This window comes from Hakea prostrata, chromosome 1 (genome assembly GCF_041222555.1).
Source record: "Hakea prostrata isolate BN-2017 chromosome 1, UWA_Hpros_2, whole genome shotgun sequence".
Classification (NCBI taxonomy): Eukaryota; Viridiplantae; Streptophyta; class Magnoliopsida; order Proteales; family Proteaceae; genus Hakea; species Hakea prostrata.
This window is the reverse complement of record NC_142600.1, coordinates 16,845,143-16,872,460: the sequence shown is the minus strand read 5'-3', so window position 1 is coordinate 16,872,460 and position 27,318 is coordinate 16,845,143. Positions and strand designations below refer to the sequence as shown.

The following is a 27,318-nucleotide window of genomic DNA, read 5'->3' as shown; positions in this document are numbered from 1 at the left end:
ATCTTGGATATGATAACTTATGAACTGAGATGTCTCTTAAAACTGTCCGACCATTGCCGAAGCACGATGCTTTAAACCTAGCTCCAATCCATTCAATCAATGTAGGGATTTGTCAAATATATATTTTTTTGTTGGAGGTTTGAACCCATGACTTTCTTGGTCTTATCCTCTGTATTTAGGCACAGGTGACCGTCCGTGCGTCGGGTCGCGGTCTGCGGACCCGGACTATTCGAACTCCCCCGCTTAAACCGTGACGTATCGGATAAGCTATGGAACAGGTTCTGTAATAATTTCGTTGCTGAGTTTAAACCAGCAAGGAGTAAGGAATAGCCATTAGCGCGCCAATACAGAAGTGGCAAGAGTATCGATGGGGCCTGAAGAGAGCATGAGAACCGTAGACGTAGCAACCAGAAAGAGAAAGCGAAAGCGAAAGGGAAAAGTGAGACACAAATCTGAAAACTGAAAAGAAGTTGTATTTACTCATTTCTTCGAGTTCTTTCCAAATCTTCTTTTTTGAATTCTCAAACTACTGCAGATCAAATTATAACTCGCGCAGTAAGATCTCCACAACTATTACAGACATCTTGTCAAAAATTATAAAAGTGGAGGACCAAAACAGTGTTCACAGATATTTCAGAGAGGAAAGAAAGAAGACGATTCTTCTTCTCTTCTGCTAGAGAATCTTGCTTTTGCTTTCGCCAGTTTTCTCCAACAGTGGAATCTCTCCGAGTCTCAACTTTAGAAATGATGATCACGAAGGAGCAAATAATAGAATGGACCATCACCGAATGAACGAAAGTAAGACAAAGAGAGTATATATAATTATCACTTTTTCGCATTCTAATTTCCAAGTTCCGATGCCGTGAACTTCTGGCTCCACTTCAGGGAAGATTTTCTCAGTCTTCTTAAATCCCTCATTTTTTAATGCCCTCGTCTAGCATCAAATCATTTATTGTTGGATTCTTGTCTCATGCCATCCGTGACACGTCTGACAAAAACCTGGGATCATTGACTGGGAAACGCGTAGATGCCGTTTCTGTAGTCGTGATTTCTTTGGGATTTGGGAGATGGTTTGGTATCTGAGAAGCTTCTGAAGATTTCAGCATGAGAGTATAGCGATACTAGTTGCTGGAGTTGGCTTTTTTGTGTGGGTTTTTCATGTTTATTATTCTCATCTCGATAGCTTATTGGGAATCTCGTTGAAGTAACGTGAGTCATCTCTTTTTCCAGCTTCGTTTACATGATCTTTTGCTGAACTCAAGGGAAGAGTTGAGAAATCGATTGGAAACACACTTGTGAAGTTCAACTCGTTTGATCCATCTCCTGCTAGAAATCTTTAATTCATCTTGCTGATCTCTTATCATTCTCGAGTGCTCTTGAAAATGATTGTGACTGCAAATCTGGATTACCTTCCTTTTCGCTTTATGGATACCGTGGACCATGAACTAAGCTCGTAAGTGGCAAACCCACTCCACACCACACAAATTTTTTTTACTCTTGCCAGTGTCTCTGTTGTCCGTTCCTTGTTGAAGAGGATGATTCTAAGAAAGATATTTCCCTGATTATCACGGACACAGCCCTTGTAGATAACATCAGGCTTGAAGCAACTGAAAAAGGTTTTCATTAGCTTCTGGTCGAAATATCACAATTTTGCGTTACTCCTTGTACTAGGGAACAGAAATTTGTTAATTTATACCTTATTTTTGGCACTTTGATTAACCTATTTATTTTTTGTGTGACAGGCTTCTGTTCGTGGGACTGTTGAGTTCCAGTAATGGAGATGTTCGTAGTTTCAATTTTATCTTTTGATGGGTGCATTTGTAGCTAGGTCTCGTTTTCATTCTTAAATCGTGTTTAAGCTCAGTTAGTCTGCTCAGCTGCTTGTTCATTCTTCTCTATGGCTAAGGGATTCTATACTTCATACCCTTTTGTTCTTTTCTGTGTTCTTCTTTTATTTCGTTATTCAAATCAACTGGAATCCTCTCATGCTCAGACTCTTCTCAGAATTCAGGGGCTTTTGAATTTTCCAGCTGTTTTAAGCAGCTGGAATGAAAGCACGGACTTCTGCAACACCAACCCAAGTCCGAATCTAACTGTTGTTTGCTTCGAAGATAGCATAACCCAACTGCATATAATTGGCAAGAATGGAACTCCACCACTGCCTCGGAATTTCTCGATAGATTCTTTCTTCACCACACTTGTCAGACTTCCGAGCTTGAAAGTCTTGTCTTTGGTGTCTCTGGGCTTATGGGGTCCGTTGTCTGGTAAAATCAATCGCCTTTCTTCATTGGAGATATTCAACATTGGTTCAAACTTCTTCTCCGGTATGATTCCTCAAGAGATTTCGACTATGGAGAAGCTACAGACGCTTATTCTAGATAATAATATGTTTACTGGCCATGTTCCTGATTGGGTTGGTGTCCTTCCAGTTTTGGCTGTTCTCAGTTTGAAGAACAATTCTCTGAGTGGACCTCTGCCAAAATCGTTAGGAACAATGAAAAATCTTCGAGTTCTTAACTTTGCAATGAATCGGCTATCTGGGCAAGTTCCTGATCTTAGCAGTTTGACAAACCTTCAGGTGCTTGATTTGGAAGATAATCATTTGGGACCCCTGTTTCCTAGTCTGGGAAGCAAGCTAGTCACGCTTGTACTGAAGAAGAATCGGTTTAGCTCAGGCATCCCTTCTGAAGTAAGCTCCTATTATCAGCTTCAACGGCTCGACATCTCTTTCAACAGATTTATGGGGCCATTCCCACCTTCATTGTTATCTTTGCCTTCCATTACTTACCTGAATGTCGCCGACAACAAGTTAACTGGATTACTTACTGTAAATATGTCTTGCAATACTGAACTGATCTTTGTGGATTTGTCTTCTAATCTCTTAACTGGAAGTTTGCCGGACTCTATGCTGTCGGATTCAAAGAAGAGAGCTGTTCTGTATGCTAGGAATTGTTTGAATACTGGAAAACAAAATCAGCATCCGTATTCATTTTGCCGAAATGAAGCGTTAGCTGTGGGAATATTACCTCGCAAACAAAAGGAGCCAGGGAAAGCTTCTAAGGTAATTCTTGCATTAGGTATTACCGGAGGGATTTTTGGGGGAGTTTTGCTGGTTGGTCTGATTTTAATGGTTCATAGAAGGGTTCAGAAGGTTACCAAAGTGCCTCCAACAAAATTAATAACAGTGAATGCCTCAACTGGGTACACCTCAAAGCTTCTCTCTGATGCAAGTAAGTTCCGGATTCATATTGTACTGCAGGTGTGAGTAGAATATGGAAACTAATAAATTCCAAATGTTAGATATGCTATAATTGATCTAGAGACCCATAACTTGCTCTTCTTCTGTTTTTCCCCTTCCCAGTACATCTCGATGCTGCTTATTGAGAAGTATTTTCAACCTCCCCTGCCTCCTTTCTGGATGTAAACATTTACCTTTTCTTTTGTTTAAGGTGAATATTGTTGAATTTTACTTGATTAAATGGTCTAGGATATTAATTTCAGAAATTTGTTATGTTTTATTGTTGAAGCTTCATCAAATTCATATCAGACAAGAAGTTAATCAATTTTCTCGACTTCCCATTTATTTCCATTTTTGTTTGCCTTCTTCTATGCAGTTATGTAGTCTAGCTAGTTTTTGTTAATTTATCGAATATGCAAAGAGTATATCTGGTTCTGCTCACAAACCTTTATAACTTGGACGCAACTAAATGGCATTAGAAAAGCAAAACGTTTAGAAGTAGAAAGGAATTTTTTTCTGAATGCCATCTACTTAATTGTCCTGTCATGTACACAATCATTTATACTGAAGGCTTTTTTGCATGCTTGCCTGAAGGGTATATATCTCAAACAACAAAGCTAGGAAGCCTTGGCCTTCCTGCTTATCGGACTTTCTCTTTGGAGGAGCTTGAAGAGGCTACACATTATTTTGATTCATCAACTTTCATGAGCGAAGGTTCTTATGGTCAGGTATGCCCCCTCCATCACTGTTGTTTTCTGGTACTGAACTTTACCAGTCAAAGAACTATCTGCCTCTCCTTTATTAGCATGCAAGACCTTTTTTTTGTAATACAATTCGCAACATTTTATATGTATGTGGGTATATGTTATGTATGTTAAAGATCAATGTTGCCTATAAATGATATGAGACTATGCTAGCTTTTTTATTGAAAATCCAGAGTAATACAATTCGCAACATTTTATACGTATGTGGATATATGCTGGGTGAAGGTGGGATGGTTCCTAAACCTCACGATGGCCAGCTGAGGCCCTTTCACATGTTTACTGTTTCTTGTGGACTTTCATTCAGTTTACCTACTGACGAATAGGTTTAACATTTCTTGACTGAAACAGTGAAACCTAACAATACGTGTTTCCTCTCTTATGATCGCAGACATACAGAGGCAGGCTGAGTGATGATTCCCTCGTCGCTATTAGATGCTTGAAATTGAAAAAGAGATACAGCACTCAGCACTTTATGCACGACATTGAACTAATTTCAAAACTCAGACATCGGCATTTGGTCAGTGTTCTTGGACACTGCTTTGAGTATTATCTGGATGATTCAAGTGTTAGCAGAATATTTCTTGTCTTTGAATATGTATCAAACAGGACACTGAGAAGCTACCTTTCAGGTAAATGGACTGTCCATGCATTACTACGATCAGTTAACTGCATCCAACAGTACCTAGTCAGGAAGGGGGATTGGAGAAGACCGTTTCCATGTTAATGCTGGTTGAATCCGTTGGTTTGTGGAGTACATTATAGTTCTTATAGGTTAAACGTGACCTCTAAACGATTATGCTATCACTCCTCATGATCTTGGTCATCCATGTAAAGTGGTAGATCAGGTTCTCAGCATCTCCATATTTATATTCACTTCTCTGGAGATATCCTGGGAGGAATCCTTTAATTAGAGAGCCTAATGTCCATCCAAGTATACCAAATCAACTGCATAGACACGGAAGGCACCTTCCTCCTATCCTCCTATCCAGACTCGAGTATTCTTCTTTACTTTCAGCTGTTGATTTCTGCATCTCACAGTTCATTTTGCAGAGAGTCTTGCAGGACAGACACTTACATGGGCACAAAGGATTGGAGCTGCAATTGGCGTTGCAAAAGGGATACAGTTCCTGCATATGGGAATTCTGCCCGGTGTATTCTCATATAGTTTGAGAATAACAGATGTTCTGTTAGATCAAAACCTTGTTGCCAAGATTAGAAATTATAATTTGCCTTTGTTAACAGAGAATTTGGGGAAGGTGAAAAAGAAATAGCCTCCTACTCAAGATAACGTTTTTCTGGGATTAAACATATTTTGCTTGCATTTACGTTCTTCTTTGGCAAATTTTGCAGGCTGAGATGGGAATTTCTTCCAGTGGAGCAAAAGAACTTAGCATTGCCCGAAGGTTTGCAATTGTTTCTTTTTTAATTATCTCAACACATGCAATGTTCATATATATAATATGGTAGACAGTTGTCTACTGCTGGCATCCTTGAATGATATGATGAATGAAGGATGAGGCTTGTACCAAAAAATAAATAAAAGATGAACAAGAAATTAAATATACTTACTAAGATCTTTACTGCTTGTACAAAGAGGACATAAGTCTAATACTCTTCTTTAAACTTTCCAAAAACAAAACAAACCCATCCTTCACATGGTTTTACTCTTGCTTCTTTACTTCTTCTACCTTAAATAAAACTATTTCACTTTGTTCGTTCTTGATCCATCATGTTTTGATTAAACTGTGTTAAGTATGGATATTTATGGGACTTCCCTCACTAATCTGCTTGGTTGATCTTCACTCGCTGCAGCTCAAAACATGGGGACATGGTTGATGTTTATGACTTCGGGGTAATCTTGATGGAAATCATTGTGGGAAGACCAATCACTTCGCCGGAAGAAATTGATGTTTTAAAAGATCAGGTAGATGCCCCATTCTATCACTATTACCTTTTCTTTTAACGTTTCTTTTCGTTGCATTAATTTATGTTAGAACTTGGGCATCTGGTTGCTTGACTAACCTGTACTGAAAGTCTGAAACGTTGTCCTAGATTTTCACTTTAAAGTGATTTTTCCTTCACCGATGCATTCATCATGACAGATCCTCTTCCTTTTCTTACTGCAGTTACAAGACAGCATTCTGACTGATGATGTGGCTCGAAGGAGCATCATCGATCCAGAAGTCCGCAAGACATGCGTATACGAATCATTAAAGACAGCTACCCAGATATGTATCAGATGTTTGTCTAAAGAACCTGCTGATAGACCTTCTGTTGACGATGTCCTATGGAATTTCCAGTTTGCTGCTCAAGTTCAGGACTCATGGAGAGGAGACTCCCAGAGCAGTGAAGGCTCACCTTTCTCGCCCCCAGCGTTGAACCTTGCCTTCCGATAATGGGGTTCTAAACGCATTTTCAGAGCTATGGTCTCAATCGACCAAGTCACTCTTCTTTGCTGTTCAAAGCAGGAAAAGAAGAGCAACTTTCTAAAAATCAAAGGATCTAGAAAGTCTCCTCGAAATAGTGTCCGATCCAGTAATTGCTTCAAATTCATTACAATCATTCCTTCTTCTAAATATAAGGTTTTTTTTTTTTTGGGTGAATTAAGACTAGGCTACCCTGGTATCTCCTATTCGATCTTCTTGAGCATATCTTGGCTGTAAGGTTTTAAAACTCGGGAACAATGGAGTAATAGCAGACTAAAATAGAGAAATAGCAAAAAAATGTACACAAATATTTGACTTATTTCTGAAGTTTTTCAGTCTTACAGCTCCAGTTAGAAGAAGAGGAAAGCTGCTGCTTCTTTTTTTCCCATCAATTCAAACGAGGAAAGAGATTCATGTCCAACGAATTAGATGCCTGACTGGTCAAAAATTCCTAATTTAATTCTCTGGTTATTACAGGAACCGTAGCGCATGTAGGTAATAAATGGGGATACTGCATCATCCATGAAGGAAGATGATGCGAAGGGGAATACGGTCTTCTCAAACCATCTAGAGGTTTTAGCAGTAGCCTTGCGCAAAAGAATGCAGGAACTGGTAGATATGGGTTTTATGATAAGATCTGTGGTTTCTGATTATCCTTAGGACCTTATTTTTCTAGATTTCTACCAGTAACAGTTCAACCATGGCCTTTTAATTTAGTTTCCATCATTTTAGGGCCTGTTTGATTAACTAAATCCAGAGATTTTAAATCCCTGGAGTTATGATATGAATTGAAGATTTATACCTATTTGGTTGTAAAACATCTATAAATGCATGAAATTCAGGAATTTCACTTTTTCGCCTAACAACGTGAATTAAGCCATTCTTGGGTTTTGAATAAAATCCATGGATAGATTTACAAATTCATGCAGAGTAACCTAACAAAACTCTATGGACTTCAATAGATTTGAGGCTAAACAAATAATTAATCTTTTTTCACCATGAATCCATAGACTTAAAACCTAATCCCATTTTAAATCCCTGAATTCATGTAACCAAACAGATCCTAATTTTACAGCTGACCAATAGGATGATAAAACTTGGACTATCTGTTAGATTTTCTTATGACCCTCTTTATCTAGACTTTGTCCTTCAGGTTACAATAAGAATTTTAGGGTGTATTTCTGCTTCTCTGTTTAATGATTTTTTATTTCTTATCCCCCCAAAAGAAGAAGACACCAGAGTGGGTTTGGAACAAATAACAGAAAAATCAGGGTTGGCAGGTTGGTTGGCAACTATGCAGATCCAATTCGAGTCGAGCAGACCAAGCCGAGTCCAGGCTTGAACATGAACCCCATGTTAGGGAGGGTGTTGAATACAATTCTTTAATGCTGTCAAAAGTGTCAACCATTCCCCTACCTCCACCAGCTTTATGTGACAATGGCTGCTTTCTTATCTGCTAGGAGGCCCTAATGATAAAAACTCGTCACCCTCGCCAATCCCGTTACTTCAGAGCCAAGCCTTCAACATGATCTTTAATCCTTACCAGAAGCTTGTAAGTATTCCCTTTCTCGGTAATAAGTTTAGAGATGATTCTCTGGAACGTTGGAGTTCGCGTAATCAGCATTTTGCCTCGCCCCCATTTTCAGTTGTCCATCATCCTAAACGATAGTACAAGGTGTATGGCCTAAATTACGGTGTTGTTCACAGCAATGTGTTTCCAAGTCGAAATTCCATCACCATACCCAATACCCAGCAAATATGGAACAGAGAAAAAAAAAAAGGAAAGAAAACAACTGTGATTGCTAATGCAGAGACCCATTAGAGCAACTGTGGGACAGAGGAACAAGTTTTCGAGTCCAGATCAGCTGCCTGTCAGGGAGAACATTGTTCTCCTTTGATGGTTTTGAACCACACAGTACTACAGTAGGGGCTGGGGCCTCCAAATTATCCTCAAATAACATAACTGGGGTGAACCTGCAAGACATTAAAAACCAGTCAGGCCCATGGTAACGGGGGCACAGAGCCACTCCATTAGATCAATGGCAGGCTCCCGCTGGCACCTATAATCAATAATAGTGATTCCCACCGTTCAAAAACTAGGTTCCTCACTCTATGACACCCAGGCAGCCAAAGCGCCAAGCTATCAACAGGCCAGGGGGAAAAATATATTTCCAGTTCAATACTAATAGTCGCCTGTGAAGGTCACTGCTCTCTATTTGTTGTATGAATCACAATCAGACACAATTCACGAATCAAGGTCTCCTCCAGTAAAAAAATTACAAGGAACATAATCAGCAAATGAAATTAGATCCGTTGGGAGTAGTTAAGCAATACAAATAACCAAAGCATAATAAGGACAGATGGAAGCTCAATTACATTTGAAAAGCATATGAGCTCTTCAATAACAGTAATTGGCATTTGGAAAGCTTACCTGATTATCACACAACAAACTAAAGCTAACATTCACCTATAACATTTTCTTTGGGTAAAACACCTGTAACATCAATGTTGCCGGAAGCCTATTTACGTATTCACAGATACTGAAGGAACCTGAAATATTCATATTACATGCACTACAACCGAGAAAAATTAGGGAAACAGAGGAATCTCAAAGCAATTCCAAGAAAGCATGGTTTAAAGGCAAACAAGAATTTGAAAATAGTAGTCTTCCAATAACTATGTATTTAAGTCTTGCCAAACATAAGTTTCTTCAAACCCACATCCAAAGCATAACCTTTCAGTCTGCTTTAAGACATACAGTGGTGGGAGAGTGGCTGTTGTTTGCCTTCTAGTCTGCTGTCCAGCTCTGCTCCACTATTTCACGCACTCTTCTGTTGTATTCTCGTTTGTTCTCACTGAACATCCGAGCTGCCTCCGAATTTGCAGGTGAGTTTGGGTTTGGATCACACAGCAGGGACTGAGAAGACATGCACAATTATTATTAGCACTTGTAACTCATTATGAGAGAGAGGGGGAAGGTACAAAGAGAATAAATTTATTTATTACTCTCTTTTGAGTACTTACTCTATGGGTATCTGTGACTTGACTTACTCTATTTTTTTTAAAAGAATGGGAACTTATACAAGAAAGGAGCAACAGAGTATGAAATTTGAACCCTATTTGATAATTAGAAAGCATCATGCAACACTTCAGAACCACATTTAATACTACTATATCACGAAAACACAGGTACAGCTAGTATTTTGATTCTGGGCAAGACAGCAATAATTAGCTTTGTCTACCATTTCAACATCATTTTGAATTCCCACAACCTTAACAGTTTGGACTTCATCACTAGAATTACTCGAGGCCAAGAATCTGAAATTCAATCACCAAAGCCTTCCAAGCAGAACTACCTACCTCTTACTGCATTTGGGGTGACTCCCACCTAAGCTTCTCAACATTGAAAAAGAAGAAAAAAATCTGGAAAACTGGGGAATATAGCTTTTAAATTGGATCTGTCAAAGGCTTATGATCATGTTGAATGGGGCCTAATTCCTAGAATCTTACATCTATTAGGCTTTCCCCACCATTGTTGTAAAATGATCAATGTCTTTAACTCCTTGTATCCTCTTCTTCTTTCTCTGTGAAACCGAATAGTACTCGTTTTGGCTGGTTTTCCCCCTCATGAAGGCTCAGACAACGATGCCCTCCTTAGCCCCTACCTTTTCTTGTTTATCACTGAAGAGTACCGATCCCTTAATCTTTTCAGAGGTATCAATGTTGCTCGACATGCCCCAGAAATCACACAACTTTTCCTTGCGGATGATGTATTTATCTTTTCTCAAGCAACCTCTGAAAACTTGACTTACATCAACACTGCTTTGGATCTCTTTTCTAGCCTCTCTGGAAATAACTTAATTTGGGAAAAAGAAGTCTTTATTTCAGTGCCAATGTTAAACCCTTCCATAGAGAATCTCTATGGTCATATTCTAGGTTTAAACCTTCAGACGACTCCTGCAAACACTTGGGTACATATTTAATACCCAGTAGATCCCCAAACAAAGACTTCAAGTTCACGTTGGATAGGGTCCAATCAAAGTTGCACTCTTGGACTTCATCAAAGCTGAGTTATGCTGGGAGAGCAATTCTAGTAAAGGCTGTCCTCTCTTCCATTCCCAATTATTATGTCTGTTTGCAAAGTAAAATAACCGCAAGCGCACAGTATTGTGTAGCTAACGGGTCGATCTAAGGGAGATATGCCACCTAGAATTCAACATCTTAATAGTAATGCGAGAGTGGAATGATTCAATTTTGTTAACTAATTAATTAAACTAAACCAACGATCCTAATTCATACATCTAATGCAATCGAATTAAAACGAAAAATAAAGCAAACATAACCAACACATAAATAAAAGGCAGGAAAAAAAATGCGAACAATAAAAATAAAAGCAATAAAAGGAAAATGGAAAACTTAATCAAAGAGAGGCACAACTGTAGGCATCTTTGATCAAGGATCCAGGGGGAAGGGAGAACAGTAAGTAAGTGCTGAAAAATAAATCCTAAATTAAGAATATGGAGGGGTAGATAGAAGCGGGAATGGAAGGGGGAGAGAAGATTATTGAAGAATCTTACTTACTTGCATCTTCCAAACAAAACTTGAATAAACGATTCGAATCTCAACCAACCCTAACAACCAGATCTAAAATAATCTAGATCTGCAATTGCTAGACCTAGAGAGAAAACGAATCCTCAAACTTGAAACTTGAATTTGAACTTGAAATTGCATTGATAAAACTAAAGGAATTACAGTTGCATAAAATAAATTACACAACTTCAATCTTCCTAAACATTCAATCTAAAAAACTAGAACCCACAAAATAATCAAAGAACTAGAGAAAACCTAGAGTAAGACAAAGAGAATAGAAGGTGCAAAACTAAAATAAACTAAAGAGAAAATAAAGTGTAAGATTAAAGTAAACTAAAGAGAAAAATATATTGTCTAGACCTAAGAGGGAGGTAATATTTATAGGAGAAGGAGAATAATTTACAAACAAGGAAATAAAATAATATTGGTGATACATAATAATACTACTAATACTAATAAAAGTAAAATAGAAAAAGAAAAACAAATAAAAAAAGAGCAAAATTCATTAGAAATAAAGAGAGAGAGAGAGAGAGAGAGAGAGAGAGAGAGAGAGAGAGAGAATGTGTGGAGATTTTGAGCAGTGGGTGTGTTATCCAGCCTAGGAGAACGATATTGAATTACTACGGTTATGCGGCACCATCATACGACTAAACTTCAACAATTCCATCACCTTGGGGACAAGGTGATTTTCGAGGGGTCAGTAGTGTTAGGACCCTAGGGATGAGGCCATGTGGAATGAGGGTTAGTTAGGGTTACCCTACAGATGAGGCCATGTGGAATGAGGGTTAGTTAGGGTTACCCTACGGATGAGGCCATGTGGAATGAGGGTTAGTTAGGGTTATTTAAGATAATAAATAGAGGGAAAGGGGGAAGAGAGGAATGGAATATTTTGGAGAGTCTTGTGGGTAGCCGTAGGCTGAGGGAACACCGTGCGGTGTGGGGGGTGACTGGGACCATTGAAACCAGTGTTATCTTGTTATTTCTTGCATTCTTATATGAATTTTTGGGAAATATTATTAGGGTCATATCAGAGAGGTTTTCAATTTCAATCATCAAAACAATGAAAAACTTTTTGAGATCAATATAGAATTAAGGAGTACGAATTTATTTATGTTTAAAGCAACACTATCAACTTATTGACTATTTTATCATTTTGTATGAGCTTGAGTCATCTTATATTTCTATAAATTTTATTTTTAGTTTATTTATGATATTTTTATTTTTATTATTTTTTATGAATTTACATTTGATATTTTAGGTCCAAGGATAGGACCAATTAAGGCTAGGGCCAAGACAAGGCTAATCAGGGTCAGGGCCAATTAGGGACAGGGACAGGGCCAACCCATCCCGACCCGGTCCAATTAGGGCAGGAATGGGCTTGGCTTGGCCTTGTAGGGCTTAGGGCCAAGGATTATTGTCCTTGGCCCTAAACTAGGGTCAGGGCGAGAATGGGCTCAAATTAGAACATATAGGGTTGGGCTTGGGATTGCAAAAGCCCGGTCCAGTTGCAGCCCTATTCCTACTTATTGAACCAAGGGATACTGCCTAACAGGGTGTGTAGGGGTCTCAGACCAACAAATAATGGACTCCCACTCCCCTTGATCAAACTCCCCCAAAGAAGAAAACAATAACAAATAACACACTTTTGATAATTCTCCAACTGAAAAATGCATCTGATGATTGGATTTATTTACTAATCAGCCTACCAAAACCAAGGTCAATTAGGAAAACTCCCTACCTAATCCTAGTATAACCAACTACTCCCTAAAACCTAACTTACTACCAACTTTAAAGAGGACTTCTCAACCTAAATGTGGAGGCCTTCTTTAAACACTAATAAACTAAAAATACTGCAAAAAACCCTCATGTCCTTACAACTTAAAATGAGCCAGGATTAGATTAAAATAAGCCCATTGATCCAAAATTGATCTAATTACTACGCTATTCTCGTAGTTATGGTTTGGACCCTAATTTTGGACCGCTAGATGAGGCCCATTTCAACTTAAGACCTATGGGATTAAAGGCCCATAACCTAAATACGTACAACCTAGGCTTACTTTAAGGGGAAAAGCCTCTTTGCTACCTGATCTGCATCACATAATCTCCAGCCTTGTACCGCTGACTAAAAACTAAACGCCACTCATAGCAAGGAAAAAGTCAATATATTAAGATTGTACAGACTACAAAAATTCTAAAAAGAGTCCTAATAAATTATCAGTTGTTGGCACTTCCCATTCAAGAATAATTTTCAAATCATAACTTTGCACAACACTACAACACACAAAATTTGAAAAACAAATACATAAGCAACATGTTCCTCCAAATACAACAGCACTTGCCATTTCCTACGCTAGAAAATATAATGGATTGCAAAAAATGCCACACCTGAATAGAAGTTAAAATAGCTGCAACATCATATATAGGACTCCACTGATTCTGTAAAATATCCAAGCATATACTTCCATCTGCATAAACTGGACAAATTTGATAAAACACGGTCAGAGCCTAATCATCAAGCTAGGTAATGAACAAAAAACAACACTTCAGGACAAGTTTTTTTTTTTTTTTTTTTTTGGGGGGGGGGGGGTGTGGGGGGTAGAATCAGGTCAAGAATTGACATACTGTTTGGATGAAACATCCGTGAAACAAATCGAACTGTAGGAGGCTTGTTGGGGTAATCCTCAGTGAACTGCAGTGTCAATTTAAACGTACCTGAGGAAACTCAAAAGGACTTAGACACACAAAAACTGACAGAAGATATTGTAAAAGAAAACCACCACATACCACAACATAATACAGAACTGTATTGATTAAAGAAAACTACGTGACCTTTATTTTACGTTTTGGAAGAAAATTACGTGACCTTTATTTTATGTTTTGGAAGAAAATTACATGACCTTTATTTTATGTTTTGGAACTTGCTTTCTTTTCATTACGACAGAAATCTATATCTCTAAGGTAATCCAAGAAGCCTTCTGCACCCTCCCTTCTTTCAAATTGAATGTTATTTTCATCTCAACCACCACCCCCAAAAAAAAAACATGATTAGAGTTGCTTGTCCTATGGGAATTAGGGACATAATGTGGGGAAATAAATGCTAATTCAGATATAGGACTACGAAGCTCAGTCATGGAAATTTTGATAATCCCATTCAGCCCATGACGTGCACAGGGGCAAAAATGAAGAAAAGCTTTGGATTCACAAAAGCTCCTACACATGAAGCACCATGACACCAGTATTGTTCATTACCTATTACCATGGTTTGAGAAATCGCAAGATCTCACTAGATATCTCGCTTTTTTAAGAAGGCGAGATTCCCACATCTCACTCGAGATCTCACCATATCTCGCTAGAACTTATGAGTTATGACTTATATAGAACTTCTAATGGTTGTATAATTTTATTATTTATTCTTGAGAGTCAAGATTGCGGTACTAATATGGATGGAATTTTGATAACGTTTAAGTTAATTGACATATTTGATACACTTTCTTTTCATTTATATGCCTTAAAGAGTCTATATTACATTTGTATAACCTTGCATTCCTCAATCCTTTCACATTTAGGGTAGACTTAGAACTCATATTTAGGGTTGTTTTCACACAAAATCCAAGGCCACCAACATGTTCAAAAGGCCTAAATTAGGTTAACTACCAAGTTAGAGCCCAACCTGGACCCTAAAACCCACCCAGATGGGCCATTGAGTTGGTCCCTAAAAAAAGACCATATCTCGACCGAGATCTCGCCAACTCAATCAAGATCTCAAATTTTGGAAGGGCCAAGATCTCGCTCTTCAACCATGCCTATTACTGCAACTCTATATCAGAAATAATTCAATAGAACTGTTCAAAGAAGAAGAAAAAATCAAAGACTCTGTGATGCAGAATTCAAGGCATATATAAGAAAGAAAAGCCCAATGGATCAAGCCCATCAAAGGCCTAAAGCTATCACCCAAATCAGCCCATTGCTTTCATGGGCTAAGACTGTTTTAGTGGGTTAAAATTAGCCCACATATTTTGATCTCCGTGGACTAGACCAAAGCCCAAGTTCAGTTCTTGAAAAGTCAATAAAAGGGGTTGTGCTTTGAAAATAAAAGATCCTATTATCAAAAGAGTTTTCCTTTGTCAAGAGTTAGGTAGTAGTTAAGTTATTAATAGGTACATGGTGTTAACTAGTGGTTGGATGTTACAATTAATGTTTATGTCTCTTTAGAAAGTTATATAAAGAAATTTATGTAAGAAGGCGAGGACACAACTCAACTCACTATATGAAATCAAATTGTTTTGTTAGCATTCCTTCTCTATAGAGAATCCTTGTGTTTGATGAAGGAAGATTGGTGTTTGATCCAATCAATCCACCTTCCAGTGTGAAGCCCGAGTGTACTTTGTTGTTCTTATTTTTCTCTCGAGTCTCTTATATTGTTCCTTCCATGTCTTCTTCATAGTTCTGCCCCTATTTTGAAGACTTATTCAGTTCATGTTGTTAAGCTAATATCCTTGTACTGCCACTCCGGTTTTCAGCCTACCTTCATTTCTAAATTATGTTTATCTTAAGTCTATTAAATCTGAAATTATCCCCTGTGAAAGATCCTATTTGGCTACTATTTTGATCAATCAAATACAGTACTACATTACTTTTGCATTTAGGGATCCCAACACCATGGATCGAGAACTTGATCTCGCCAGCCATTCTTACCCTAAGTTTCAAACCACAACGGTGAATAAGTGAAGATGCAAATGTATAAAATGTATTGTACACATGATTTACTTACATTAAGGTTCAAACTCAAACAACTCTGATATATTGTACATCACACATGTTCATCATCAATGTTCAAGTTAGTAAGTTCACACAACAAGATGGGAATAGTTATAAGTTACACGACGAGAGTACAAGATTGAAAACACTAAGCAGCTCCTCAAACCCCGGCTTCATCAGCACTAGAACCAGCTCCACCTACTCCACTAGCTCATCTACGTCCTCGAGCTATAAGTATAGCCAACACCATTTAATATAAAATTTTGAATTAGGGATGAAATCGCACATTTCTTAAAGACTCAGTCGAGAACCACCTTGATTTTTGCACATAAATGTTGTAGAAGTGTAGTTGATCAAGTGATAGATGTGTTATGACCAAGTTATTAGGAACAAATCCAGAACAAGCTAGTTAAAGGAGTCGTAGAAGTTGGGTAAGACTGTAAGAGGAGTGAGATCTCGATCGAGATGGACTTTCAACTCAATCTCGATTAGAACTGAGAATCTTATAATGATGGCTCGATCGAGATTTTAATTGAACCAAGATCTCACTTGATTGAGATCTCGGTTGGGTTTTCTATTTTTTCTATTTCACCTGTAATCTCATCCTGACTGTTAAAAAAAGAGATATCGCCGAGTTCTTGAACCATAACTAACACAACCATAGTTCTCTACAAGACAGCAATCCAACATAATCTAGAAGATAACCAAATTAAGCAATGGAAATCCAACACAATTGTGGTTTGGAATGTCAATTTTGGGGTAGGCCTCAATATCTGCTCATAATAGATTACCATAACAAATTCATCATTGCAACTGTGCAAATGAATTAAGAGAAACATCAAGTTGAAATCTCCATACCCCCAAAATTTCATATTCATCCTATTTCATCTCTATCACTTATGTACCTTCCATTTTTTTTTTTTCTCCTTCCACCTATATACCAAGCATTTTTCATGTTCATCTAGTAATCATAGGAAAAAAGAAACAAGAAAGCAGCATTTGTCCCAACTAAATGGGATAAACTATATGATCCTTTAGTGTAGTAGTGTTTCTCTCCCTCCCTCCCTCCCTATTATCTCTCTTTTCAATATTGTCCTTAGAGAACTTGGCCACATAAAATTTGTTAAGCTTTAACAAGATAGAATCAACCAGCATCCAAAGCAAGTATTAGGCATAAGGTTCTAATTTTTGTAAAGAGGAAGAATAGAGAGGCTAGGTTTAGGATGATCGGATAGGACCATGCTTGGATCAAGTTCCCAATGGTAAGGGGCTAAGGGCACAATCCAATTCAAGTATGGGCTTGTTTCGGTCTGAAAAGCATGTAGGTTCTGGGGAAAAGGTATAAAACTTTTTTCTCTTTTTTTTTTTTTTTTGGGGGGGGGGGGGGGGGGGTAGGGAATTATAGGTTTTGGTTGTTTAGAACATTAGAAAAACGGTCAAGAAAGTGTATTAGACTTCTCTTCCATTCCATCCCATAGCAATCTCCCATCAGGCACTTGAGACCCTATGGCACCAAGCACCTAAAAGCCCCCACCAAGAAGGACCATCAAAGTAAACTGCATCATTGCTTTTCCTTGTTGAACATCCAAAAGCAGGTCAAGTTGAATCTACAATGACCATTGGGGATAGTAAGTGAGAGTACTTCTCTTACACATCGTCACACCAATTTACTGCAAGCTATAGCTAGACGGATTCCCAGGACAATAATTTATGCTCTCACAAAAGGACATGCCAGCCTCCAAGGTTAATCAAATAATGAAGAGCATAGTTGTCACGATGTCTAGACAAGCAAGGTGTCCAAGGGTGGTAAAAATCAAGGCAACACCTAGGCGCCATAGAAGTGCCTGGATGCCTAGGCAGTGCCTAACAATGCCTTGACAACTACAATGGAGAGGTGATCAATCATCTGGGAGGCTCACTGAAGCGCCCAGCTCTGGAGCTGGTCATAATCTTACAAGGTGTGAAGCTCCTCTTCGCCTCCTTTGATTGTATTTCACTTTGCTTTGCCTCCACTTCATTCTGCTGTCGTAGATGCCCTCTCTATTGTGTGTTGGGGAAAATGGCCAGACTCCACTTCTTGCCGCACAAGCTTTGCATATATAAGAATGATTGGGGTTGGGATGAATCAAACTAATTGTTGACGAAGAAATCCTTTGACAGCAGCTTGTTTGAATGGAAAACTTCAATAAAAATTTGAAATTGCACATAGAACACCAAATGAAAGCTTCAAAAAACCACCTAGGCTTCACACCGCAAAATGTCAAATGCAAAAGCACCAATTACACCAGCCCCTATCAAACACAAGGTAGCATCTTCTTGAGAACAAAAAGTTGGAGACAGCAGCTTGCAAAAGCAAAAATTTTCAAAAGTAGGTAAAGAAGGGCCCCCACATATATTGTCCAAATAGGGCTTGAAAGCCCAAAGTTCTAATTAGGGTAGAGGAGAAACTGAACCCCCCCCCCCTTTTTGTCTTTTCTCCTGCCCAAATCGAATAAAAGATCTAAACAATACCTTCTACAATTCAACCAGGTTTGGACTGGTTCAGTTTAACTAATACAATCCGGACATAACCTAATTGCCCATATTTTAGGCCCATACATGCGGCTTAGTACATAAACCCATGGGATTGAAGCTAGCATGTACAGAACCCTTGCCTGTGATGAGTCTGCATCAACCTTGCATTCCAATCAGCTCTATTCGAAGTCATACAAAATACAAGTCCTAAACTATGCATGTCTTTCCTCATCATTATAGTCCTAGGTAACCCCGGTGCCGACGGCTTCTGCAGAAGCAGAGTCTGGGGGCAATTTTCCTTTGCTGCCTTACCCCAACAATTTTTGTTGAAAGGCTATTATATTGCCTTAATCTCAAGCTAAAAGTGTGGTCCACCGACCATTACGCCAAGCCCATCCCTCATCATCATTATAGTCTTATCCCAACTAAATGGGGTCATGATGTGGAACAGGGGCTCTAAGACCCGTTTAGAATCACTTGTGGACTTGCTCAAACAATTACGATCCAACTAAAAGAAGCAGCGGCAAGTTTGAAACCAAATGGAACAACAAAAGGGTAATTGATAGTTTGAATGTTCGTGGGGGATATGGAAGGAAGCAAAGAAATATATTTAGGGGGTAAAGCACGGGATAACATGGGAAAGTGAGATAATCGGAAAAAAAAAAAGGAACCTAATAATTGTGGAATACAGAACTCGTCTTACTTTCCAAAATGCTTATCCAACAAAATTGGAAGACCGTCTCGATATGGAGATAACCTCCCCCAATAAAAGTTGGATGGAGTAGAGGATTGAAGAAGAATATGGCAACCACTTGTTCTATGAGATTATCAACAACTGAACCGACGGATCAAATAGACAGGTAAAAATCAAAGTTTGCAACTTAATCCTAAATTCCGGATATAGTCTCTAGCAGATGGGTTGCAAAAGACAGACCTTGGGATTTCTTTAAACCAACAAATCTCTACCAGTTTGGTAAAGGTCGAGACTGGTTACCTATTAGAACAGCCAACAAACATCAAATCAGCAACCAGGGGAACAAAACATGTAATATATAAGGTGGGATTAAGTAGGAAGGTAATAATAGAAGAGAGAACATGATACAAGAAGTTGAAGAAAAAAAAGAAGAGGGTCTCACAAGAGCAATCAAAACCACAAGAGGTTTCAATCAAATGAACCAATTCCATTGTAATATGTTCATCATTTAACTACACTGGAATTTAAATAAAAAAAAAATTAAAAGTACCTAATTAAGCTCTAAAACTGAATTAACCTTAACTCTAACAAGACTACAAACTGTCACAAATTCTGAATCAACTCTATCTTTAACTATCCTATGAAACATAGAAAGGACTCTACTGCTAATACATTATCCAATCAAAGTTGTTAGAAAATAAACTTTAAACAACCAAAATAGTGCAATAACAAGAAGACTAAAAAGAAGAAGAAAAAGAAGAAGAATTGATAGGAACTACATAAGACTGCGATTCTAGCTTATATCAATAGTCTAGATTACAACTTGAGAAGCAAGTCATCTTGCCTTCTAAAAAAGGAAATAAATAGCACAACTTGGACAGAATTTTCTAGTAAAACTAACTCCTAAAATCTGTCCAAAATATAAAGTTATGAAATTAGTAACTAACAAAAAATAGAAATTATGCTTTCTAGAAACTACCAACACTTGTGTAGCAAGATTCCTACATTAGAAAGAGTAGCATATCTAAAAAGGAAACAAGGAATAATGGCATATTACTGTTCACGTGAACAGTAACAGCCCAAACTTCAACAATCCCCCTCAAGCTGGAGTATACACAAAAAAAATTTCAGCTTGCACAATAAGAATAAAATTGAAAGGTAGCACCAATCTTGAATCGTATAGCAATAGCAGACGTTGATAAACACTGAGAAAACTTCACCTAGGAGATAATTAACACCAACTTAAAAAAAAACTTTAATTCTTCATGTCGAAAGAACCATCCAATAATGAGAACAATCTATGATGTTGAAGACGAACAAAGTCCATGAGTATAGCAAGATCAAAGAAACTATCCCCATAATGCCGGTAGTATGGAAAAATATCCACACTAAATCTTCAAACTTGTAACTCGAAAGTCCATATAAATGCTTCGCAAGAAGGCAAGTACTAGGTAAATTATGAATAAGTAAAAGGCATTATGCCGACATTATGGGAAAATATCCACACTAAATCTTCAAACTTGTAACTCCAAAGTCCATATAAATGCTTCGCAAGAAGGCAAGTATTAGGTAAATTATGGGTAGGTAAAAGGCATTATCCACATAATGCTGGTAGTAGGGAAAACATATCCACACTAAATCTTCAAAATTGCAACTCCAATGTCCATATAAATGCTTTGCAAGTAGTAGGTAAAGTATGGGTAAGTAAAAAGCAATATTGATTACTGTGGACCAAGTAGGTAGGTAAAAGACAATATAAGTTACTATGGACCAAGTAGGTAAGGTAAGGTAAGGTAGTATGGGTTACTACGGACCAAGTAGGTAGGTCAAACTGTAAAAGACAGTATGAGTTATTGCAGACCAAGTGGGTAAGGTAAAAGACAATATCGATTATTGCGGAACAAGTAGGTAAAGTAAAAGACAGTATCAATTACTGCAGTCTAAGTAGATAAGGTAGTATGGGTTACTACGAACAAAGTAGTTAGGTAAAGGACAATATAAACAAAGGTAGGTAATGATATTGTTGTAAAATGCCATAAGTTGAAGACAAAGATCTTTACTAATAATATCCATCAGCACATCTTGAGTAGATATAGAATAAGGTACCATTATCCCCCTCACGTGTAACATTACACGTAGACAATTAATGACAATTGATATCCAGTATAAAAACATCCCAAGCAACAATTTCCAATAAAACATTTATTATATATATAATCTTCATTCGTCTAGCAATTCTGAATCCAAGAAACATGTTCCAAACTCTCTCCATGGTGAATTAAGATAAAGACAACATTGTAATAAACCAGAATTTTTCAAGGGGTCATTGGTAAATATATAAGCCCAATGGCAATTCTATAATAAAATCAGATTTTTCAAGAGGCTATTTGTAAATAAGGAAGTGATGGACATGAAAGAAACTGGATTTATAAATGAAAGTCTTGAAAGGGAAAACACTTGACAGCAAGATTATAATATAGTATAACAGAGATGAGTAATTAAAAAAAACAAGGATATAGAATGTGGAATTAAAGATAGGGCAGAGGGAATAATGTCAATCAGGAACAAAACAAGAATCGAACCCAAAATTGAATAAGACTTTAATAGGAGGTAAGAAATAGAAATAAACTGACAAAGACTGAACCAATTAAACTTGAGCCAGAACTGAACCAAGACTGAACCAGCTATGAATCACACCAAACGAAATCATGATATGGCAAAATAAAATTCTGCAGTATGCAGAACAAGTAGAAGAAAAAAAATCTGCATAATGCGAAACTGAAAAGTGAAAAGAAGATGTAGCTATTTATAAATCTGATCCAAGTTCTAGAATATAAATACAGATAATAGATAGACGAGATTAGTTTACATAATCAAACCTGATCTAAGTAGCACATTATTTGCAGCAGCAGGTGGTTACGCACCAAAACTTGAAGAAAAATAACAGAAAAATTCTGCAACACAGAATCGAATAGGTGTTTGCAGAGAAAAACAGATTTGCAAAAGGATGTAAAACTGTAAAAAATAATAAATCAAAGTAATCAATCAAGTTATGGGATAAGTAAGAGGTAAGTAATAGAATAGATCAATTTATACATTCATCTGATCTAACTATAAAATAAGTACAGCAGTAAGTGGTTGTGCACCAAAGAAAGGAACACTGAAAGAGAGCTTTAGAAGAAAATACTTGAGAACAACATTGTTTTGATTAAAAAATCTTTGTTGCCATGTTAGAAAAATAAACTTTAATCAACCAAAATAGTGCAATAACAAGAAGAATTAAGAAGAAGAAAAAAGAAGAGAAGAGAAGAAGAAAGAAGAAAAATTGATAAGAATCACATAACCCTGCGATTCTAGCTTAACACTCCCAGAATCATAGCCTCTTATTTATAGATATCAATAGTCTAGATTACAACTTGAGAAGCAAGCCATCTTGCCCTCTAAAAGAAATAATAAAGAGTGCAACTTGGACATAATTTTCTAGTAAAACTAACTCTTGAAATCTGTCCAAAATAGAAAGTACTGAAAAATGAGAGTTCTAAAACTAGTAACTAATAGAAAATAGAAACTATGCTTTCTAGAAACTACCAAAACTCGTGTAGCAAGATTCCTACATTAGAAAGAGTAGCATATCTAAAAAAGAAACAAAGAATAATGGCATAACACTGTTCACGTGAACAGTAACAGCCAAAACTTCAACAAAAGTAATAGATTGCAGGAAAAATCTCAACAACAAATCTAAATACATAACAGCTAAATACCCTTCTAAACCCAAAAATCTTAATTTGACCTAGTTCATCTTCATACAGTACACCAGGCCTCAACAAATCTAGCCCAGTACAAGAAATTGGCCATGCATCAGTTTAGCAATGGATCCTTGCTCTCCAATCAACTCCAAAGCAAAGTCAACAAGGACAAGGTCTAAACTACACTTGTCTATCCTCACAATTTCTCCCAGGATTAATTAAGGGATGTCCTTGCCTTTTTTAGTTCCTTCAATGTGAATCAAGTCATTCTCCATACTTGAGCATTCCAAGGCCTCTATTGAACATGTCATGCCACCTCAACTGACTCAGTCATAGCTTATCATGTACAGGAGTTATTACGAACTTAGTTCTTATATGGTCATTACATTATCCTTCCTAGTTATGTCACCCATCCATCTCAACGTCCTCCTTTCTTCTAACTAGCTGCCTAAACAACCCCCCCCCCCCCCCAATCTGAACATCTAAGACGTGATGAGGGAAGATGGGAAAATACTTCTAACGAAAGAAATGATACAACCACCTGACAATTCCCCTCCCCCGAGCTCAGGAAGCAGCATAACCTCACTGTAATTTGAGAACCAAGCACATTAAAAAATAATAATAATAATAAAAAAAAAGAAAGAAAGAAGTCAATTTCAATACAACCAAAAAAAAGGATAAACTAACTCCTAGACCTCACAAGTCATAAGCTACCAGAAAAGGCAGAAAGGCTGTCAACTCCCTAACAAGCAGAAACATAAGCATATTCATGCACAAGAAGAAAGATAACTCCCAAAAATAATTCTTAAATACAATTTAGACAGCCAAGTTCTACAGATATTTCCAAGGAGAGAAAGGAGGCCATCAGGAGAAGAAGTAATCACTTACCTCCATCCCATGGGGTATCATCAGGTCTGCAAGTCAAAAAAGCAAAGCACACAGTTCCAATAAACATCATATGGACTCGGCAAAAAATAATAAAAGATAGAGCTAAATCAAAACTAAAATTATAACCAGAAAAGAAGAAATACCCAAAAATCACAGCATTCCACAACATGATGTTGTTGTCCTGAGGAGCTCCACTAATCCCCGCAGGCGGATCTTGCTGCAACCTTTTGAAATCCCTCATCAACCTCTTCCTCGCCGGCGTTGACATCGATTCCTTCGTTGGAAATTTAGTCCCTTTTCCTGTAGGAATTTAGGGTTCCGATAACAAAGCGAGGAGTTCGAGGGTGAAGCAAACTGAGGGAAATCTGGAAAACCCAAAAACGAAAACCTAAGCCAAAGTGGTGGGATTTCTCACTTATAGTTTAAATTAATGGATCGTTTTACAATAATTTCAATGGATAACTAGATAATTGTTCTTCCGCTGCTCTCTGCAGAAGACCGAAATCGCCGCGGAAATTACGCAATCTGGCGATGTAATATAGAAGGTTACACTTACGTCTTCTTATTTTTTTTTTTTGGTTGAAATCTAATATAGAAGATTCCACATGGTGGCATACAGTATTTTCTCTCTCTTTTTTTTCTTTTGAAAATATGAATTAACTTTTATCAAAAAAAAAAATGAATTAGCTTCTCTTCGAGATTTTGAAACTTTTTTTTTTTTTTGTAGAAACTTTCATTAATTTAGGGCAAAGGCCAAGGCTGAGGATGTCAACCAAGGAGAGGAAAGCGGCCAAGTTGTTGAGCCCTAAATCTACCAAGCCATCCGGGCTAAATCATGTGCAATGGTATTGCGTGACCTAGGAATTACAACGAAATTAGAATCCAGAAAATAGAACTTTAAGGTGTTGATATCCGCAAGGATAGGTTCCAGCTCCATACTAGGGTGATGGTTTGGGTGGTGCAGTAGCTTGATTAGTTCAGCACAGTCAATATGAAGAGGACTTTCTCCCGACATTCTCCCAAGCAGTCTAGAATGGCATATCTAAGAGCCAAAGCCTCACCCACTATCGCCAACTCGAAACATTCATTTTTTGAGATCGCCTTCAAAACGAGTCCATTCGCACTATATGCCACAAAGCCCAGGCCCATTTGTTTTGTTTTGTTTTGGGTCTAAACTCTGCATCACCTTAAACTCTAGGTTGCATGTTTTAATGCACACTCTCAAAATACAAGTTGCACATTCACTTTCTATCCAAGATTCTATTAAGTTAGAAGTGAAATGTTCATATTACCCTCTTTATGGTATAATGACCAATCTACCCCATTTAAACTGTCTCAGTGTCTCACACCCAACCCTTAGGTGGGTGACCTATCTTCTACACCTACACCTCACCATAAATTATCCACCACCACTGCTGAAAACCACCCAACCTCCCCTGCCTACAACCACTGCCCTCATCCCTGACCCTGGCGGAAAATCTCTCTGCTCCTTGCTTTAGAGAAGCCTAGAGAGCGTTCACATCCGAGGAAAACACCATTTTCTTTCTTCTCCATTGTTGTTACTCTATGGAACAACAATTGCTCACCACCTATTTGTTTCTCGAGATGACAATGAGCCAGGAATATTAACAAAAGAAGAAGCCCTGCTTTTCCATGTTTTTGTTATCGTTATGTTTGATGATGACGACCAAGATCCAAACCGATAATAGTAGAAGAGCAGAAAGAGGGAGTATGGTGAATAGAAAAGAACCACTTCTACCATCACTTCTCCATATCTAGGCTCCAAACTGGGATCAATCCAGCTCGGATTATCAGAATTGACAGAAACCTCCTCATTGAGATCATGTCCGAGATTGAGGAACTCTACAAGGAACACTACCATGACTTTATTAAAGCCGACGGTGATCTCCGATGCTGATTCTCTCAAGTCCTCTCTCGATCACTCCAATGAAGTCTTACAGTCCGTCGCTATCCTCTCCTCTCCTCACCTCTCTCGACGCCTCCGTTGAGACTTAAGAGTGTTAGCCGCAACGTCTCTCTTGCACTCAAGCCCGTTCAAGTTTGCGTTCAATTTATGGAACTCTGTTCCAAACCCAACGTCCTCTCCATAAACCACTTTACATGACCTTGAAGTGTGTTGATATGATCGAGAGGCATTTTCTAAAGAAAACCCCATCTTTCACGCTTCAAAAGATGCTCAAGAAGTAGATCCCAGCCATCCGCTCGCATATAGAGAAAAGAGTGAATAAGGAATTTGGCGAATGGCTTGTTGAGATCCAAATCGTTAGTCAGAATTTAGATCAATTAGCCATAGGGCAGGCCTGTGCTACAAGGCAGTGAGAGGAAGAGTTTCAAATCAAACAACGTCAAGCTGAGGAGCAGAGCAAGCTCATCTTGAAGGATTGTGTATATGCCCTTGAGAGGAAGACGAATATGACATTCTTGCTGGTGCTGCCAGTAACTGCAGGGAGAAATTCAATAACGTTGGCAGCAGGCGGAGAGAGTGAGGTTAGATGGGGTAGTTATGTAATTTTTCAGCAAGAGAGATTTTCCAACGGAGGGAAGATGGGTGGAGAGATTCTCCAGCAAGGCATGGTGGTTTATGACGAAAGTGGAAATTTCGGCAAAGTGTTGGTAGAAGATGGGTGAAGGAAGAATCCCTTCATCCACCTAAAGGGTTGGGTGTACAAAGGTTTAAATGGGGGTAGATTGGTCATTATACCATAATAAGGATAATATGGACAATCACTCATAACTTAACATAATATTAGATGGAAAGTGATTAGCCGTGAGCGTGTAAGTTGTAATTTTAAGAGTGTGCAATCTGTAACTTAGGGTACTAAAGCGTACAATCTTACTAGGGCATTAGAGTTTAAGCCTTACTAAAGCGTACAACCTAGAATTTAAGCCTTACTAAAGCGTACAACCTATATATGTATCATCAACTAGTTGTGACTGTAGCTAATACAAATAGAATTCATTGTATTCCACTATTTATTTTATTTTATTTTATTGTCATATTTGAAATTATTGCTTGGAAGAAGCTCAACCATTAACAATAATCTCAACTATTTTTTTATGCATCAAGTTCTGATAGGAAAGCTTAAATTTTGTAACCAATAGGAGTTGGTCCAAGCGGTAAGCAGCTTGATTCGCTTAAGCAAGGTTCTAATATCGAATCCTTGTGGATGCAAAAAATCCTTGTGGGCTATTTTCCTGGCTTTTCAAAATGCTTTGGCATAAAAATTGGTGTTAGAAAATCAATGAAAACTACCTCGTATTGTTATACTTATTAGATTTTAAAATTTTAGAGATTTGAATGTATGTATAAAAGTCTTCACTTATTTAAGATTCCATATTATATTTTTCTTTTTGTACAAGTGAGCTTCTATACATTGGGGAGATTATTGAATATAATACCGAGGAGAGTCAAACTTATGATTTCTTCACTAAGAGGTGTTGGTCATTGTCAACTAAGCCAATCATTTGGTGGTCATGATTTCATATTAGTGTTTCAACCCAAATGATTTTGGACTCAATCCATACAATGTAGCCTTGCTACCTTTAGTGTTTATTTTGGTCTAATTTTTGAGTCAGTCAGGAATTTTAAATAGATGAGTATTGGAACACCGTTCCAAGCTTAGACAACTCCCTAAATTCTTTGAAAATGACATACTAGTTTGCTTAGATAACTTCCACA

General features: G+C 37.8%; 2 protein-coding genes across 6 annotated transcripts; one reads left to right on the top strand and one right to left on the bottom strand.

Annotated features, from left to right (window-relative positions):
- The first annotated feature begins 473 nt into the window (after positions 1 to 473).
- LOC149027917 (putative inactive leucine-rich repeat receptor-like protein kinase At3g03770) lies at positions 474 to 7,259 on the top strand. Of its 5 annotated transcripts, none has more exons than XM_089167058.1 (9): positions 474 to 798; positions 1,231 to 1,453; positions 1,743 to 3,230; positions 3,833 to 3,966; positions 4,391 to 4,631; positions 5,053 to 5,258; positions 5,353 to 5,405; positions 5,815 to 5,926; positions 6,129 to 7,259. In XM_089167058.1, the coding sequence occupies exons 3-9, from the start codon at positions 1,898 to 1,900 to the stop codon at positions 6,396 to 6,398; spliced, it is 2,349 nt and encodes a 782-aa protein (XP_089023184.1). In that variant the 5' UTR covers positions 474 to 798; positions 1,231 to 1,453; positions 1,743 to 1,897; the 3' UTR covers positions 6,399 to 7,259. The 5 variants fall into 5 exon arrangements, with proteins under 5 accessions (XP_089023184.1, XP_089023191.1, XP_089023187.1 ...); XM_089167061.1 differs by lacking the exon at positions 474 to 798 and adding an exon at positions 812 to 1,147; XM_089167065.1 differs by lacking the exon at positions 1,231 to 1,453.
- A 1,620-nt stretch (positions 7,260 to 8,879) lies between these two features.
- Positions 8,880 to 24,163, bottom strand: LOC149027916 (ubiquitin-conjugating enzyme E2 2). The gene is made up of 5 exons (XM_089167047.1): positions 23,762 to 24,163; positions 23,619 to 23,644; positions 13,641 to 13,730; positions 13,404 to 13,492; positions 8,880 to 9,345 (listed from the first exon to the last, which is right to left on the bottom strand). The coding sequence occupies exons 1-5, from the start codon at positions 23,884 to 23,886 to the stop codon at positions 9,217 to 9,219; spliced, it is 459 nt and encodes a 152-aa protein (XP_089023173.1). The 5' UTR covers positions 23,887 to 24,163; the 3' UTR covers positions 8,880 to 9,216.
- Positions 24,164 to 27,318: the final 3,155 nt, after the last annotated feature.